Source organism: Nannobrachium achirus (assembly GCF_963921795.1).
Source record: "Nannobrachium achirus genome assembly, chromosome: 24".
Lineage (NCBI taxonomy): Eukaryota > Metazoa > Chordata > Actinopteri > Myctophiformes > Myctophidae > Nannobrachium > Nannobrachium achirus.
Window position 1 is genome coordinate 41,515,779 of NC_137831.1, and position 19,357 is coordinate 41,535,135.

At 42.1% G+C, this 19,357-nt stretch overlaps 1 protein-coding gene across 1 annotated transcript in view; it reads left to right on the forward strand.

The window, feature by feature from the left end:
* Positions 1-1,150: 1,150 nt before the first annotated feature.
* The window catches only part of LOC308280309 (striated muscle preferentially expressed protein kinase-like), a gene marked incomplete at both ends in the record, with an annotated part of 163,613 nt that continues 145,406 nt past the window's right edge, over positions 1,151-19,357 (forward strand). Inside the window, one exon of the mRNA XM_080720571.1 lies at positions 1,151-1,514. Coding sequence (XP_080576697.1) covers positions 1,151-1,514 — 364 coding nt within the window. The remainder of the gene's footprint in view (positions 1,515-19,357) is intronic.

The window sequence follows — 19,357 nt, forward strand, 5'->3', positions numbered from 1 at the left end:
TTACTGGGTGTCTTTGAAGAGAAAACTTAAAGTACAGGAAACTGGTGAAACCTTTGAACATGTAACTTGAAAGCTGGCTAAATTTACAGTAGCTGGAATGAAATGGAAACCTATTATTTAAAGTACTTTACATGTGGACAGTAAATACATAATTGTGTAGGTTATAATAACAATAGATATACTTGAATTGTGCTAATAAAATGTTGTTATAATTAGTGCTTAACTTCTTAAACCCTGGCAAAGTTTGAATAGTGTGCTGGGGTCCAATAATAGCAGTTAGGTTCAGGGAGGGTTGTCTGGAATGCAATGTGAAATATGTGACTCGGTTGAAACCGAGGACCTGCCATGTCACTTTATCATCCTAAATGAAACGGAGTAAGTGATCTTTGAAGCTATACTGAACAATGTAAACACTATCTAACAGGGGTCTTCAACGTTTTCAGGCCAAGGACCCCTTAGTTGAGAGACAGATGAAGCAGGGACCCCCACAACCTGTTCATAGATTCCATATAGTTTCATTGTTTGTTCGCAATCATCAGTGCATTTTGGATTCATGTCAATTTGTGTTTTCAGATATTTAACCACTTGAACCGTCAATGCTTAAAACACTTGACCTTTCACTATGCACTTAGTCTGCTCTTTTTCCCCTCTACACCAAAGCTCTTTGCCAAAAATAGCCGATCTACAAGCTCACAACGCCTCGCAGCGCGAGGCGTTGGCGTTGTGAGCTTGTAGATCTGCTATTTTTGGATAAAGTTCTCTGAATATGTACGCTCAAGTGGTTAATATAAAAAAGGAGAGAAAAAAGTTTCTATCACACAAAGAGTCTGAGGCCCCCCTGTAGTAACTCTTAGGACCCCCTGTTGAAGACCCTTGTCCTAAATGAAACTGAGTAAATGATCTTTAAAGGTATACTGAACAATGTAAACGCTATATAACGACGCAAATAATGTATGTTTTTCAGATGCTACTTCTCGTCGCAAAACGGAGTAGCGCACGCTTCAACACCCAAAAGCCATGAAGGATTTCAAACAGGCCGTCAAATAACTGCAGCTCTTCCCCCGGAGGCGGGCGGCCATTTCCAGACTCCTTTACTAGAAGATATGTCAAAAACGTCAAGTTAAGACCCAACGTCCAAACGTAACAAATCATGGCGGAAACCAAAGCAACCAGCCAACCCAACGTCCGCTCTAAGAGGGCCAAAGTCATGCAGGACCAAGCGGCTCCGGTCACCGAACCGACCGCTCCGGTGTTCGTCCGTAAACTCCGCAAGGCGGCAGTGGGCACCGGCTGCGACATCCGCCTGAGGGTGTCGGTGGCCGGCTGTCCCAAACCCGCGCTGGCCTGGTACCATAACGACGAGCCGCTGCCTCCGTCGGAGGCCCAGGACTCGGGGGGCCTATGGATACGCGACTGTCACATGTGCGACGCGGGCCTCTACACCTGCGTGGCGATCAACGACCTGGGAGAGGCCAGGACCAGCGCGCTCCTGGCCATCATGGACCTCGGCGACGGTAAGCTAAGTCTAACTAAATTGAAAGCCCTGTTTACGCGACGGTCTCCAGAGAAAATGGCGAAAACGGAGGAAACTAGGGGTCACCGATACGTCCGTACACGGACAAATGTGTCCGTGGTAAGGACTTTGTCTATGGCACATTAGGAGTCCACTTGTACTTGTACTGTTCTCAAATTATTTTCATTTCAAGGACCCCCATAACTCTGAGAGTGTTCAGATGTATTTGAACACTCTCAGGGGCCTTTTCCATCAGCAAAGAACCGGTTCCAGAACCAGTGCCGGTCCAGCTTTCTTGGAACCTTGGTTTGTTCTTGCGAACCGGCTTGCATTTCCACCAGATTGAACCATGATTGAACCAGAGGAACCAAGGATTTTGTGGTTCTCGTTCGGAAGCAACTTTTTTTTTGAAAGAACCAGAACCCATTCTTTCCCGGTGGAAAAGGCCCCACAGAGTTATAGACCTATCATTCAGGGCTAGCTCTTTATGTGGTTGTTCAAGTGCAGCTAAACTTGGCATGTTAGTAAACGTGCCACAATTAACAATAATGCATTGCACCTGTGCAGCTGACCTGCAGAACCTGGATACCATTTTGTCAAGATGGGGAGAATACAAGTGCAGAATATAATTATAATACTTTGTTAAAGTGACCATTTTGTAAAATGTTTAATTTGTAGCTATTTTACTGTAATTTAACAACATAATAACCAGCACAGATAGACAAAGAGACATTCATGGATTTATATTTAAAAGTAACTGTTATTTTCCCCCAGGGTATGGCCGCTGCATACCCCTGCCATACCCAATCGCCGCACCTGATACTGAAGCTTCATGGCAGAGAACATTGAGTGTAGCAACATTCTCAAAGAAGTGTTTATTTTTTTATTGACACGTCACCCACTTCCACTGTGCTTCGTCCAACAAAATCTACTTCCACCATGGCCCGCGGTGTTTGAACACTTTCCCCTCATGTCTGTGAAGGAGGGATTGGACACAGTTAACTTGTAGATCAGGGGTCTTCGTCAGGGGGTCCGGGACCCCTAGGGGGTCCTCAGAGTTACTACAGGGTGTCCTCCAAATCTTTGAGTGATAGAAGCTTTTTTTCTCTTCTTTTATATTAACAACTTGAACCCATAATCTGATAACTTTAGGCAAAAATAGCAGATCTACAAGCTCATCTTGTAGATCTGCTATTTTTTGGCAAAGAGGTTTGGTATAGAGGGGGAAAAAGAGCAGACTAAGCACAGAGTGAAAGATCAAGTTTATTAAGTATTGATGGTTCAAGTGGTGACATATCTGATAACACAAACTGACATGAATCCAAAATACACTGATGATTGACTGTGCTGTCAAACGATGAATCTATATGGACTCTGGGGGTCCCTGCTTCATCCCTCTCTCAGCTAAGGGGTCCTTGGCCTGAAAACGTTGAAGACCCCTCTTCTAGATGTAAACAGAGAGACAGAAGTTAGGTGTTAGGTTAAGTTAAGATGTGGCTGGCGTGAGAGTGAGCACTGTCGTCTGTCATTGCTTTCTATTAGCTGCACAGCTGAACCCACTTTCACCTCTCCAACCCCCATGGTCGAATGTTGTTGTTGTTGTGTGTGTCCGTTTGAAGAAAGCTGTTTTGGCCAACACCTGGTAAGATCAGGGTATCCGTTTTCCTGTAAGACATCAGTGTAACCGCAGAAGCCTCCATATTCTGACTGCAGAAATCGACACCGTCTTCATTCAAGAATTATAGATCAGAAAATAATTAGGAAAGGCATACCGGCATTCATAGACGCAAATTGTTAGTAGTGGAGTTCTTGGGCCAATTATACTCCAGTTTGCAGTCATAACGATTGGAAACGTTTAAGGTGCCCTGAATACACAGCTACAGTTTGTTGCTGTTTGAAAGTCGCATTTTGGCTATAGCTGAGCAAACTCGTAAGCTGAGAAGTAAGTACGTTTTTTTTTGTTTAAAGGTAAAAGCACTATATTCCAAGCATTATTGCTATTATATCGTCATTGTCCAAAACCGTTGGTTTCGCATTTATCATTTTAGAAATGATTTTAACTAGTGAAAACAGCCGACCTACAAGCACACAACGCCTCGCGGTGCGAGGCGTTGTGTGCTTGTAGATCTGCTGTTTTCACTACTTTTGTGCGACAGCCTTGTGCGATGAAGCAGGGCTTTACTTTGCGAAAGAACGTACACATTTGAAACTTGGAGATACGAGGTTTCCACCCGACAACGACGATATGTTTCTGCAGTAACAGGAGTCTCTCCGTCTCTCCAGCTCTTTGATAAACACGTAGGTTTGCAAAGTCTCAGCCAATCATGAGAGAGTACCCATTCATCAGCTTAATTTGTATAACTAGCCCTTACCCGTTCAAAGATATGAGCTCCGAAATGATGTGCAGTGTGTGGGTTATGGGATGTGCACTGTGCACACAGTATATGAGGGATGGAAAGTAACTTTAACTGGTGCTTGCATGATAATATGTAGGAGCATCAATGTAAGAAATACCCGTTTCAGAGATACTGTGTACCGATCTGCATGATTTTTGGACAAAATCTGTATTGATTGATTGATTGAAGGCTTTATTAGAAGTTTGCATAGGAAAATGTACAGATTCATGACGGTACAGTTCACTGGTACAAGGTCTACTAAAAGGAGATCCATGAAAAGACTAAGCTTATTTCAACAGGAAACCATTTAAGTATCTCATATAACATTGAATGACAGACAAATAGAACACAGTACTATGCAGTAGATATGTAAAGAAAAAGGGGAAAAAAAAGAAAAGAAAACAGTAAATCTAAACAAACAGTAAGTATATACAAGGAATATACAGTAAATCTAAACAGACAGTAACAGGGCCAGACAACCGACCCCCCCCCCCCCCCCCCCCCTCCCGCCCACCCACCCGCCTGCACACACACACACACACACACACACACACACACACACACACACACACACACACACACACACACACACACACACAGAGCTGGTTAAACATGTTGCCTCATGCTAGATGCAGAATAGATATGCCTCATGCTAGATGCAGAATGGATATAGATACACCATAAAAATGCTAATATACAGCATATGATTTGTGAAAGTGACAAACGGGCTTCACAGTCATGTCAGGTGTGTTCATATGCTAATGGTGATGCGATTTCAGATCAATTGCTCCAGCCACTGAGGAGAAACGCTGTGACAGACACTCACTCAGACAGACAGACACTCACTCAGACAGACATTCGGAAAATTATAGTATAGATGTTCCAGTTCCAATTTTGTCTGCTCATTTCTTTGTGTCATCATGAGTATTGTTAATGCTAATGACTATGAGCACTGCCGTGGTTTGAGGCGGTCAAGCAGGGATTAACATCTCGGCTAAAAGTGGTAGATGTTTGGTCTCTCACATGCAGGGGTGTCGCACAACATTCTGGGCCCTGGGTACAAGGATTCACTGCGGGCCCCCCATGAATGTTCTTCATAGGGGGAGGGGCGTTATTTTGTGCTTTAACTAATGAATGTTCTTCATAGGGGGAGGGACATTATTTTGCGCTTTAACTAATGAATGTTCTTCATAGGGGGAGGGGCATTATTTTGTGCTTTAACTAATGAATGTTCTTCATAGGGGGAGGGGCATTATTTTGTGCTTTAACTAATTGTAAAATAGCAGATATACAAGCTCTGAGTGCCACAAGCTCCGAGTGCCACGCTGCGAGCTTGTAGATCTGCTATTTCTTTTAAATTGTGAAAATTTGTCTTTGTCTTTGAATATTTCAAATCCTTCTAAGGTTTTTTGAAAAACCTATGTTTCTATGTCAGTGATGCTTAAACCTTTTCATGTGATGGACCCCCAAAATGATATGTATTTGGCCACGGACCCCCATCTCAAAATATTTCGTTCCAGGGACCCCCAGAATCAAAATTTGAGTTACAAAAGTTCGCTTTTCAAAAATAGCAGATCTACAAGCTCACAGTACAAGCTATTTTTCAATAGCTAAAGTATGAAATAATTAAGGCCCCCCCCACCTTGGGCCCTAGTAACTCAGTCCCACTCCCCTACAAGTTGATATACAAGTTGTGGATTGCAGCTTTAAGAGTCAAAGAGAAAGTAATGCAGTCAGTGATGCCTAAAAAGATGTCCGGGCGGGGGTGTTACCTTGCATCACCAGCACTGCAACGCCTCTAAAATTAGAAGGTTTAGGTGGGGTAGCTGTGCTCACAGCCAGGATGATGCTTCTGTTGGGATCATTCACATTTCAGACAGAGATACGTGAATCTATTCTGCATCTAGCTTAAAGTGATAGTTCACCTATTTTTGACATAAAGCTGTGTGAAATACTTGCCATTAAAACAGTGGTTAAAAATGTATTAATTGATTACCAGAGTCCCGTGGTCAGAGTTCTGGTCAGTTTCTAATGAATATTAAGTAGTTCCAATGGGGTGGGGGCCATTTGGCGTGGCCCAATCATTGAAAATAGATTAATCCACAAAACTAGCGTCATTTGTATTGTTGGCCTATTTCTACCATATAGAGCGAGGTTTCGTTCTGATCAGCTGCCTGCAAAGCACCTTGTTTTGGGGAAATACGTTGCAGCGGCGTAGTGATACTGGACACAATAAATAGTACCATGTGACAGAGGGGTCAAAGTTGAACGAAAGTTGGTCTATTTGGTAGAAATGGGTCAACAATACAAATGAAGCTAGTTTTGTGGATTCATCTATTTTTAATGATTGGGCCATGAGCCCCTGCAAAATCACCGGAACTACTTTATATTCATCTAAAACTGACCAGAACTCTGACCACGGGACTCTGGTAATGAATTAATACATTTGTAACCACTATTTTAATGGCAAGTATTTCACACAGCTTCATGACAAAAATAGGTGAACTATCACTTTAAGGCAAGACCCACATTTTGAGTGAACATTTTGATTGATTGAAGACGTAATTAGAAGTTTGCATAGGAAAAGGTACAGTTTCATGACGGTACAGTTCACTGGTACAAGGTCTACTAAAAGGAGATCCTAGAAAAGACTAAGCTTATTTCCATAGGAAACCATTGAAGTATCTGTATCTCATATAACACTGAATGACAGATGGTAGAACACAGTACTATGCAGTAGATATAGTCAGGGTAAAAAAGGGAAAACGACTCAAAAGTTTTAACTCAAATCTTTGCGTCTGGGGTCCCTGGAACAAAATATTTTGAGATGGGGGTCCGCGGCCAAATACATATCATTTTGGGGGTCCCTGACATGACAAAGTTTGAGAACCACTGATATAGCAACATTCGTTTTTTTCAGATAACTGTTAGGATTTAGAAGACATTTGTAGAATCAGCCAACTTTGTCATGACAAGGACCCCCAAAATGATATGTATTTGGCCGTGGACCCCCATCTCAAAATATTTAGTTCCAAGGACCACCCAGAAGCAAATATTTGAGTTAAAAATGAATGAATTTGGGTCTTGCTTTAAGCTGGATGCAGAATAGATTCATGTGGTAGAGATGAATGATTCTCTAGAACAGTGGTTATCAACCTGAGGGTCCACATGCTCTTGTGGGGGTCCCCAGGTGACAGTGAAGTGACAATTCATGGACTTTTAGGACCTAAAAAAGAAAATACCATTAATGCATCAAAATTAATCAACAAACTATACTGTAAAACTGGTCAAACATTGGCCAAATTGTCAAATTATATAATAATTTTGAAAATAGCCGATCTACAAGCCCACACGAGGCGTTGTGAGCTTGTAAATATGCTATTTTCACAATATTTATCTGTGGAACCGAGTCAAACTAAATGTAATGCCTCAACTCCTACAATTCCAAGTGATGTCAGGGTGGGGGGTCCCCAGTTCAAATATGATGATTTTGGGGGATCACGGCCTGAAAAGGTTGAGAACCACTGCTTTAGAACAACGCTAGTCAAAGTGGGGTCCGGGGACCCCCAAGCGTCCTTGAGAGGGTTCAAGCCTTGAACTTCAAGGGGGTCCTCTGCTAGCTAAATGGTTGATAGTTAGGAACCAAATGGACCAGATCTGTAACTATGAGAGTACAAAATGAGTACAAATGGAACCAAATGAACAAGTAAAGGGTACATTCTCAGTTCAACTAACCTTGAGGATTTTACAGTGAAGAAAAGATTCTATCAAATCGGACTCTGTGGCCTAATGCAGTGGTTCTCAACCTGTGGGTCTGGACCCACAGTGGGATCCAGACATTATTTGGGGGGGGCCCCAGATGAATAGCTTAATCTGCAACATTATTTTCTCACTCAACAGTAAATAAACCAACATTAAGTTTAAGTGTATAGAGGGTATATGCACAAGCACATTAAAGTGAGAATGTAAGGACTTTTTAATATCTGGCCTGAAAAGGTTGAGAACCACTGGCATATCAAACTGTGAGTCCTTGAAATGAAAATGTTTGAGAATCATCACTTTTGAAATGCTTCTCATGCTGACTCAAAAGCCTCAGGACTGTCATACACTGAATGTAGTCACTGCAGTCACTTTTACCCCGTCTTTATCAGCTCTCATTATGTTTTTTTTAGTGCTGTCCAACGATTAAATATTTTAATCGCGATTAATCGCATGATTTAGCTAGTTAATCGCGCGATTAATCGCAAATAAGTCATCAGCTTTTATCAGTTCACAATGTTACTTAGAGGGATATCTTTCAAGTCTTTCGTGGCCCAATTAACTTGGGAGTGGAAAAATATGCTGGCTTTATGCGAAAGTATCTTAATCTTTTATTCAAAATCAATTAAAAACCCAAATAAATCCTAATGGTATTGCATTAAACGGACTGCAGCTGATGGGTATAAGGATCTGCACATTAAGCTAATCACCTGGAGACCTCCCCAAATAATAGTTGAGATAATAATGTTGAGAAACAGTGTCCAAAGGCCAAATGGCTATAATATATAAATATGCGATTAATTGCGATTAAAATAATTAATCGCGATTAACATAACGGTGAGTTAATCGCGATTAATTTAGTTAACTCGAACAGCACTAGTTTTTTTTATTAATTACATTAAATTTGTATTTGACCCTATGCTATTGCAAACCAAACTATGCTATTGCACGTTCTGTCCAATTTCTCTTCTTGATTTGGGTCAGCTGTATTATCTTACATTCTAATTCCTCTTCCTTTCCTCGTCCACCATTACTCCATCAACCCGTGTAACATACCACTGCAGATGATGCTTAAGAGCTTTCTTTCTTTCCAAGTTGTCACTAAGTGCTGACTAACCAGCTTGACTAATGACCGGCTTAAAAGCCTAAAATACACTTTTCAAAACTGAAACCGAGGCATCTTTCGGAGGCAACTTCTCATCAACCCACCTTTCACTGATACCTCTGATCTTTCTCGTGCTCTAAACTCCCACCTGCCATCTCCCGATGTTGAGGCCTAATCCTAACTACTGTAGGTGCTCTTATCTCTAATACATTCCTCGCATAACATCTCTGCTCTTCTGTTTCCCATCTTGTGTCGCCTATTACTTGCTGGGTGTCCCGGAAGTACCAATGGCACCCAGCAACGTCTCTTTTTCTGTATGTTTGTATGTTGTTGTGACTTTTGCGTCTGCCCCAGCCTTAGCACCTGACTGTACTACAGCGACATGCAGTCGCACCGAATTCGGGTCCCTGGGTACTTTAACTATTGAAAAATAGCAGATATACAAGCTCACAGTGAGGCACCGAGTGCCGCGCTGTGAGCTTGTAGATCTGCTATTTTTGAAAAATCGTGAAAGTTTGTGCATTTTTTGAAAATATATCAAATCCTTCCAAGGTTTTTTGAAAAACCTATGTTTCTATGTCAGTGGTGCTCAAACCTTTTCATATGAAGGACCCCCAAATTGATATGTATTTAGCCATGGACCCCCATGTCAAAAAATGTAGTTCCAGGGACCCCCCAGAAGCAAAAGTTTAGGTTACAAACGTTCGCCTAAAAATACATATATTCAAAGATTTGCACACATTTTCACAACGCAGATCTACAGGCTCGCAGTGCGGCACCGATTTTTTCAATATCTTTCAATAGCTTTAAAATAATTAAGGCCCCTCCACCTTGGGCCCTAGTAACTCAGTCCCACTCTAAACCCCCAGCTACACCCCCTGACAGTTCCAACTCTGACCTTTGGCTCGGTAATCGCCTGCCTAAGCAGCTAGTTCTCCCAGCCTCCAGTCAGTAACAGCATTGAGCCCAGTGTCTATGATTGTAGCTTCCAGCCAGTTGGCACTGAACAATGTGTAGCGTCCAGTCAGTAATGACAGCAGCACTGAACCCAGTGTTTATGTTTTGAAAGGATTGTTTTGGTCTGAAACCAAATGTGACACCGCTTATTGAATCTGAATCCTTCCGAGTCCCCTATCCGATGTTTTGAGTTAATTGTTGGTGGACACAGAGTAAGGAAAACCATGTTGGCCATATCTGCTGCAGCTTGAAGTGAACATAGTGAGTGACAATACTCTTTCAGCCTTGTAGACAGGCACGTGCACACAGACATCAAAGGGGGCTTGAGCCCCTGACCTTTTTTCCGTCTCTAAAAAGTGCCCTCCCCAGACCATGAATGCAGTTTTTACTGTGGTGAAAGAAATGTAAATGCCCTCTTTCCATGCCATACCTGATAGAGAACTGCCTTGTCCAAACTCTCCTGAACTTGAATGCAGCATCTTATGTTGAAAGAATTGTCCTCTCTTTGTAGAAATCCATGCTGTTACGCCATATCTCCAGTATAGAGGGTATGCGCGTGACATCATCATCATACCAGGGAGTTATGCGGGAACGCCTACTGGGTGGCAAAAAACTACTTTCTGGTCTTGACAGTCCACACACCAAACAGAAAAGTCCTATCTGATTGCATTAAACAACGTTAATAGGCGTTAAACTCACTTTGCCACTCGATGTGCCACTCGAATTGCCATTCACTTTATGCATGCGCATACCCTCTATTGACTTGATTATGCTTGGTTCAGTGTGGTATCGAGCACCGAGAATAGGTGCGTTGTGAGCTTGGAGGTCGGCTATTTTCGATATTTCCACCAAAAGGCCCTTTTAGAAATGTCAGCCCCATGCCTCTCTAACATTCTCTGCACGTTCCTGCTTGTAGAACTACAGGAATAACTGACTTCAGCTTATCGAATCTGGATTCTGAACCTGTTCCAAAAATGTATCCGGCTGCCAAACCCCCACCCAGATTTATCATTTGGTTAGTGGCTATATTGATTTGTGCAAATGTAGTGATTCCAGGTATAACAGAAGCAAAGGAGAGTTATTATTCACAAATTAGATAATTACATTTGTCTAGAATAACGTCCAAAATAATAACCACAGCTGATCATTTTCATCTCGCAAATCTGAGCTGGGGTATTTGCACTGAGGTACTTAGGTAAAAGTATCAATACTGCGTTAAAAGTATGGAATTCAAAAGAGTAAAAGTACAAAAGTGTTGGTATCAAAATGTACTTAAAGTATGAAAAGTAGAAAGGACTCATTATGCAGAAGGTCCATTTCACAAGTTTTGCATTTTTTTTAAATCGTTTGAAAATAGAAGATCTAGTACAAGCTCACGACGCATTGTGAGCTTGCTGTTTTCAAATGGCCGAAAACTTTAGGGCTGTGTACAGTAGTGTATAGGTGTTTATATACAGGTTGGGAGAGTGTTTTTTGCAGGTCTTTCAGCCCGAGTGTATCAAAAAGGCAACTGGGTTAAGCATTGTTGGTCCGACCAGTTTAATATTCAAGGTATAAGGTTAGCATTCACCAGTGTCGGCAGGTTAGCATTTCACCAGGTTAGCATTCACCAGCGTTAGTTTTACTGAGGTTAGGGAAAGGTTAAGGTTAGGTTTAGGTGCATCTCCTTCCCCCCCGACTTTCGTCACCTCCACTGCCTTAACCCAGTTGCTTTTTTGATACACTCGGACTGAAAGACCTGCAAAAAAAACTCTCCCTATACGGGTTACTATGTGTTTTGTAACTAAAGTTCTCAAATCATTTTAGTGGAGTAAAAGTAAAATATTTGTCTCTGAGATAACAGTTGTAAAATTGGAGGTTACACCTCAAAACTGTACTTGAGTACAGTACTTGAGTAAATGTACTTAGTTACTGTACACCACTGGGTATTTCTTTTCCTTTTTTTCGTTCTTTTTTTTTTTGCGGTGGACTCCGAGGCTACGTCGACCGCAGTATACATAAATACATCAGCGGTTTAGATTGGTCCATGGCCTGGTCCCACGTGACCTGGAGAAAGTTGAGCTGACATGTCACCATGCGCTCACACTGTGTGGCGACGTAAGCATGTTCCAGCTGTCATATCACTCACTAGCTCACCTTCTCCCCGTCTCTGTCCTTTATCTGTCTGTCCGTCTGTCTGTCTGTCAGTCAGTCGATTGATTGATTTATTGATTGATTGATAGGCCAGTCACAATTATTACATAATCGTCTAATTGCAATTCTTTTGACATAATTGTAATCATTTTGTCATAATCGTTTCTGTGTTGAAAAATGTTCTTATATTTTCAAACATTTAAAAGAAAATAGTGGAAATAGCAGATCGGCTATCTCCACTATCAATGTATACCGGTAGCAGTGTCCTGTTGAGATTGGCACATTTCACTCAGGTTTTTTCACCTCACTCATGTCACTTTGTCTGCTAACCTAACCTAACGAAATAAACAGAAAGAAATAATAAATAAAACAATTCACAGGAGGCAAGCAGTGATCACAACATGATGTGAGCACTGCAATGTAGTCTCAAATGCACTACATTGCAGGCGCTCTTTGAGAGTGAAAAAATAAGAAGACACGTGATATGTGTGATCTGGGCAGCTTGCCCCAGGAAATGTGCAAATCTCAATAGGGAACAACGGGTATGTGTCATATCTGCCATGTGCAACTTCAAAGCCTAAAAGCCAATCAGAAATGTAATTGTCAACGACTAAAAACACAATTAAATCGCTAATCGCAATCATTTTACTGACAATTCATCGTCCTGTAAAATGTCATAATCGTGACAGCCCTGTTGATTGATTGATTTATTGATATATTTGGTATATTGGTCCTTCTGTCTTCCGATCGGTCTGTCTGATTGTCTGTTTGTAGGTCAGTCTGTTGGTCTGCCAGTATGTCGGTCAGTCTGTCTCGCCTGACGTCATCTTGTGGATATACAGCATGCATGGGCAACTGGCGGCCCCCACCTTCACTTAATGTGGCCCACAGCCGCAGGTTAATACTGGAATACCAAACATGACCTGCTTTAATTCCGTCAGTCTATGTTAGTAGCTTAATGACTCGTATAGTAGTATTAAAATGTATTTTTTTGATGTCAAATGTTTTTGTATTTAAGTTCATAAAGTTAACATGAGTATATAATTAAATGCTTTTGAAATTCAATCAAAATGTTACATTTCAGGATTCCAATTAAAATATAAAAAAAATAAAATCAGGATTCCAATTCAAAAGATGCAAAAATAGCTGATCTACAAGCTCAAAACGCATCGCGCTGCCATGCGTTTTGAGCTTGTAGATCTGCTATTTTTGCTTATTTTGTATGAGATACTAGAATGACAAAGTAGGACGTAGCAATATGCAATGTGGCCCTCTGGAGTGAAGGTGGAAATATAGTGGCCCTCGCCATCATCAAAGTTGCCCACCCCTGATGTGCAGCATACGTGTCATGTTAGTTTGACAGGGGGAACAAATGTTGTGTTGGCATGAAGTACAATAGCTTTATTGCCTTTGTCCCCCTTTTGCATCAATCTCTCTCTTTCTCTCACGACACCCTTCCCCCCCTCTCCCTCTCTCCCCATTCTCTCTCTCTCTCTATTTTAGCCTTATGATAAGTACATTTTCCACAGGCCCCACACCACACCACACCGCCCACTTGTGTCAGGTTTTCCACTACAAGGAACTGGGTAGAGTGGTGTGAAAGTGGTACTAAACGAGGTACTATTTAGTATCCACTCAAGAGTGGGTCCGGGCTAGGCGAAGCGGTGCCTTAAAAGTGACGTATACGCGCTGCTGATACTGATTGGTCGGAGAATCTGGCTCACTGGCTGAGCTGTGTGTCTTCATAACAACTTTGAGACAGATTTGAGTTTGCAGTCACGGCTGCAAATCAAATATAAAAGCAACGCCTGTTTTTTTATAGGCTATATCTGTTTATAAAGAGGTCGATTATAGGCAGAATACTGTAGTGGAAAACCTACATAATAAAATGCGGTGCGGTGTCGTGTAGTGTCGGGCTAAAAACTGGTATGGAAAACTGGCTTTAGAGAGGCAGGGGCTGACATTTTTAAAAGGGCGTTTTGGTGAGAACATCGAAAATGGCAGACCTCCAAGCTCACAACACGTCGCAGGTGGAGGTCGGCTATTTTCGGTGCTTGATACCACACTGAACCAAGCATAATCAAGTCAATACTGAAGATGTGGCGGACGGCATAGATGTCTACACAGAGGGGGCTATTCTTTTGACATAAGATGATGCATTTAAGTTCAGGAGAGTTTGGACAAGGCAATTCTCTTGAATGCTGCCTTCAGGTATATGGCATGGAAAGAGGTAGGGAGGGGTGTAATGATTTAGTAACTGTATCGAAATATCGTTTTTATCTTAAAAAATCGAAGTATATCGATATGAAAACAGCTAAAATCGAATCGTGTCGTTTTATTTTGTATCGAATCGGCAGTGCAAAGACTCGATTGTATCGATACTACCTACTTGTGCATTGTATTTAGCATTTTTAAGAAGAAACAATTAAAAGGAGGGGTTTAATTACTTTTCCATTCCATATAGTTACACTGGTCTATCGATAAATGTGTGTAATCTCTGGGTTCATGTCAAGGTGCGGGTTTGTCAATATACAATGTCCATGTATTTGGCAGATAATCACTGTGTTTACTTATTTATATCCACATGTTTCCCTTAAAAACCTGAACTATCCACACCTTTCACAAAGATTTAATTTCTTTGCTAAATAGTTACTATATCGATTTTAAATCATTGAATCGAATTTGTATCGTATCGCCATGAATGAACCAATATCGTCCATGTATCGCATCGTCAACCATGTATCGTGATATGTATCGAATCGCTATTAACACATGGGCTGCTAAGGTTTATAACATTTATAGCTGTTGCTGCTGCCACCATTGACTTACGCTTTGTTTTGACGTGCCTCGCAAGCTTCGTGCGTGTGCACGTGCGTGTCCAGAGAAGATTGAGGAGGATAATCCATTTGTTTACAAACGCTCGCGAAACTAAAATCCAAAAATCGTGGTAAAATCGCGGTAAAGTGTCGCCGTGAAAACAATCAGCTCTCTGCTTCCATGGGGCTGTTTTCAACTCATTCTTAGATAAAGCCGTTCTTATGTTTCAAAGTAGAATCTAAAGCAATGTTAAGTCCTTCCGTGATGTCTTCCCCAGAGGGGCTGCCTGCATTGACTGGGTGACGTAATGGACTCAGGTCATGCAAAGGGCAGCTGCAGGCTCAAAAAGTTAACTTTTTGTTGCCTCGTCTGTGAACGAGATAACTTCCTGTGGCAGGGGGACACCTAGTGGCCTTAACTCGTCCCTGAACGAGTTTGGCTCCCCAAGTGTTAAAATGTATCGTTACACCCCTAGAAAGAGGGCATTTGCATTTCTTTCACCATAATAAAAACTGCATTCGTGGTCTGGAGAGGGCACTTTTTACAGACGGATAAAAGCGCAGGGGCTCACGCCCCCTTTGATGTCTGTGTGTGCCCGTGCCTGTCCTTCTCCCACACTGATTGAACTGTAAATACTCGTTAGGAATTAATATTTGCCAGACATGATTCATTATCTCTTATTTCTTGTCTATAACAGCAAGGTTACAGGCACGCCGGGCAGTAGAAAAAGCGAGCACATTTATCTTCTCCATGCTGTGTTTTCTTTTTTTTTTAACTTCCCTGTGCTCTGCGACCTTTGTCTCTCGCTTTCTCTCTCCCACATCTCTCTCTCATCTCTCTCTCTCTCTCTCTCTCTCTCTCTCTCTCTCTCTCTCTCTCTCTCTCTCTCTCTCTCTGCCTGTTTCTCCTTGTGGTTATTTCTGGCCCTGGTATGTGCTGGCTAGTGTTGAAGTTGTGTAGTGTGATGTGTAGATGCCGACAACCCACACTCTCCTGTTACGCACGCACGCACGCACGCACGCACGCACGCACGCACGCACGCACGCACGCACGCACGCACGCACGCACGCACACACACACACACACACACACACACACACACACACACACACACACACACACACACGCACGCACACACACACACACACGCACGGGGGCAGACATCACTGGTAATTATAGCCTCAGCTCGGTCAAGATGCTGCCATGTCACACTCAATCACTATCACCATGAGGAAAGAAGAGAGGAGGTGGGCTCCCCGTGCGTGTGTGTGTGTGCGCGCACGCTTGTGCGTGTGTGTGTGAGTGTGTGACAGGCTGTGAGCCTGTACTGTATAAGGGAGAGACAGAGAGAGAGAGAGAGAGAGAGAGAGAGAGAGAGAGAGAGAGAGAGAGAGAGCGAGCATTTTCTCTTTAATGTAAGCACATTCTAAAGACCAGACGGGTCAGAAATAAGTGCTTAAACATGCAGCGCACGCACGTCTCTTTAAGATATCAACCCCGGAGGGAATCCGACCAATGGGCAGGCAGAGCGGGCGCTGCGTCATTGGTCTAGACTCTCTCGCGTACGTCACGCGGCGTCAGGCGAAGCGGGTTTCACATTAACATGCTGTCACCCAACACACAGTCATCATCCCTGAGATGGATTCTGTGTCCAGTATTGCAGGGGTTCCCAAACTCTTTTGTCTCAGGGCACCCCATAAATATTTTTTTTAATCCGAGGCACCCCTACATTATAATTTTCACTCCCAGCACCTTATATTTATAGCATATCGTCGTTGTCGGGTGGAAACCTTGTATGTCCAAAACCGTTTGTTTTATATTTATCATCTATAAAATGTACTAAACTAGTGAAAACAGCAGATCTACAAGCACACAACGCCTCGCATCGTGAGGCGCTGTGTGCTTGTAGATCGGCTGTTTTCACTAGTTTTGTGCGACAGTCTTGTATGATGAAGCAGGGCTTTGCTTTACCAAAAGACGTACACATTTGAAACTTGGAGATACAAGGTTTCTGCCCGGCAGTGACGATATTTTAGTGATTATGTTGCGAGGAAAACGTTGAGATAATAGCCATTTTGGTTAGAACTGACTGAAAATAACTTTGTACTTCATGTTTAAAATGATACTAAATATTTCTTCAAGTGTCCAAATAAATTCCAAATATTATCAAATTACCTTGCGGCACCCCTGGACTGCTGTCGCGGCACCCCAGGGTGCCCCGTCACCCACTTTGAAAACCCCTGCAGTATTGGACTATACATCGATCATCACATGGAGTTTTGACATACAGGTTTAGGGCAGGGGTCTTCGACGTTTTCAGGCCAAGGACCCCTTAGTTGAGAGAGAGATGAAGCAGGGACCCCCCACCACCTGTTCATAGATTCCATATAGTTTCATCGTTTGACAGCACAATCGCCAGTGTATTTTGGATTCATGTCAGTTTGTGTTTTCAGATATTTAACCACTTGAACTGTCAATACATAATACCTTGACCTTTTACTATGTACTTAGTCTGCTCTTTTTCCCCTCTACACCAAAGCTCTTTGCCGATCTACAAGCGAGGCGTTGTGAGCTTGTAGATCGGCTATTTTTGGCTGAAGTTCTCAGAATATAGACACTAGGGTTCAAGTGGTTAATATAAAAAAGGAGAACAAAGATTTGGAGGACCCCTGTAGTAACTCTGAGGACCCCCTAGGGGTCCCGGACCCCCTGCAAGACCCCTGCTATACATCAATCACATGGAGTTTTGATATACAGGTATAGGGCATGACAGTGGGCGTGGTTTACTGGTGCCACTAAAGAACGTCAATACATTTTTCCCATAGACTTTTGCAAAAATATTTATAGCAATTATTTTAGGCCTTGAATCAAGCCATCCAGGATCCTGGTGAATCATGACCATAAAAACTTTGATTCTGTGAAAACCGCAACAAAGGGTATTTTAGACAGGAACATTCACATCAAGTAGATTTAACCATTTATTGCATACATGGAATACAGTTAATCTTGTCGTTTGAAGGGCTCCGCGTTCGGAGATGCTCCCTGAATTTTGTGCAAGCTTTTCTGAGCATGCTAAGCAAAATCAGGGAACGCTAAGCAATACCACCCATAAGGATACAATAGCAGAACAATAGCAATACATTGACATGTAACTTAGTCAAGATCACAGTATTCTTTAAGTGCTTAAGCCATATTTTAGTTTGTTGTACAACAATTAGGAGCAATTTTCACCTACTATGACATGCCCAAAATGTCGCACCATACATTTGTCATCTTCTTTGACTCAAATATAGCAGCCTGCCTGTATAGATTACAAGGATCCTGCAGCGTTGGTCCTATTTTAAATAAATACTGTATACTTGCTTGAACATGATACTAGTGCCCAATGCCCAGGGTTACTGGGAATATAAAACGGTGAACCTTTTGAAATCCAGGGTATTTGGGTTAACTTTGTTAAGCCATGGACCCCCTTACCCCCTCAGTGGTGTAAAGTAACTTTTACTTTGGTGTAAGTACTTTTACTTAAGTACAGTTCTGAGGTATTTGTACTTTACTTGAGTATTTCCAAATTCCAATTCTTTTACTTCTACTCCACTACATCTGCGATCCAAATGTTGTACTTTTACTCCACTACATTTATTTGAAAACTATAGTTACAAGTTACTTCGCTGATATAAATTATAATATGTTAAAACATATATACATAAAGCACTTCATCCCTCTTTTAGACCTTGGCTTTTTGAAAATAGACGATCTACAAGCTCACAACGTGTTGCATCGCAATGCGTTGTGAGATTGTAGATCTGCTATTTTCAAACATTTCGTACTTTTACTTTTAGTACTTTAAGTACATTTTGATGCCAATAATTTGGTACTTTTACTCAAGTAAATTTAGAATTCGGGACTCTCTACTTGTAACAGAGTACTTCTACAATGCAGTATTGATCAGGGTTCCCACGGTCATGACATTCCTGGAAATATTTTGAAATTAGAAAAATATTTTTCCAGTAGGCCTACTGGAAAAGTTTTGGAATTGATCAAGAGTCCTGGAAAGTCATGGAAAATGGAAAATTTAGCTATGCATAGTTAGTAGAAGTTATATAGCAGGGTTCCCCAATAGGCGGCCCGCGGGCCATTTGCGGCCCGCGGGGGGCTACTGTCTGGCCCCCACCAACCCCAGTAATAATGGTGGTATAAGAGCGGCAACAACACTAGTATATCGTCATTGTCGGGTGGAAAACCCGTATCTCAAAATGTGTACGTTCTTTCGCAAAGTAAAGCTCTAAAACTTCGCACAAAAGTAGTGAAAACAGCCGATCTACAAGCACACAACGCCTCGCACCTTCACTAGTTTAAATCATTTTTAAAATGATAAATGCAAAACGGTTTTGGACATACAAGATTTTCACCCGACAACGACAATATATGAACTGTCACTGGAGTAGCAGGAACGCCACCATCACCCCCTGCAATGTTGTGGCCCTCGGCTTGGTACCCTAGACATAATTTGGCCCTTGGGGAAAACTAATTGGGGAACCCTGTTCTATAGGCTCGCACCCTTCAGGTGCTCGCAGCTGTCGCTTGATGCAAACATGCACGGCCGTCATAACTGTCTGTGCGGGGCCATTTGGTTCCATTCTATGCTTTATTTTAACCATAATACCATTCTATGCTTTA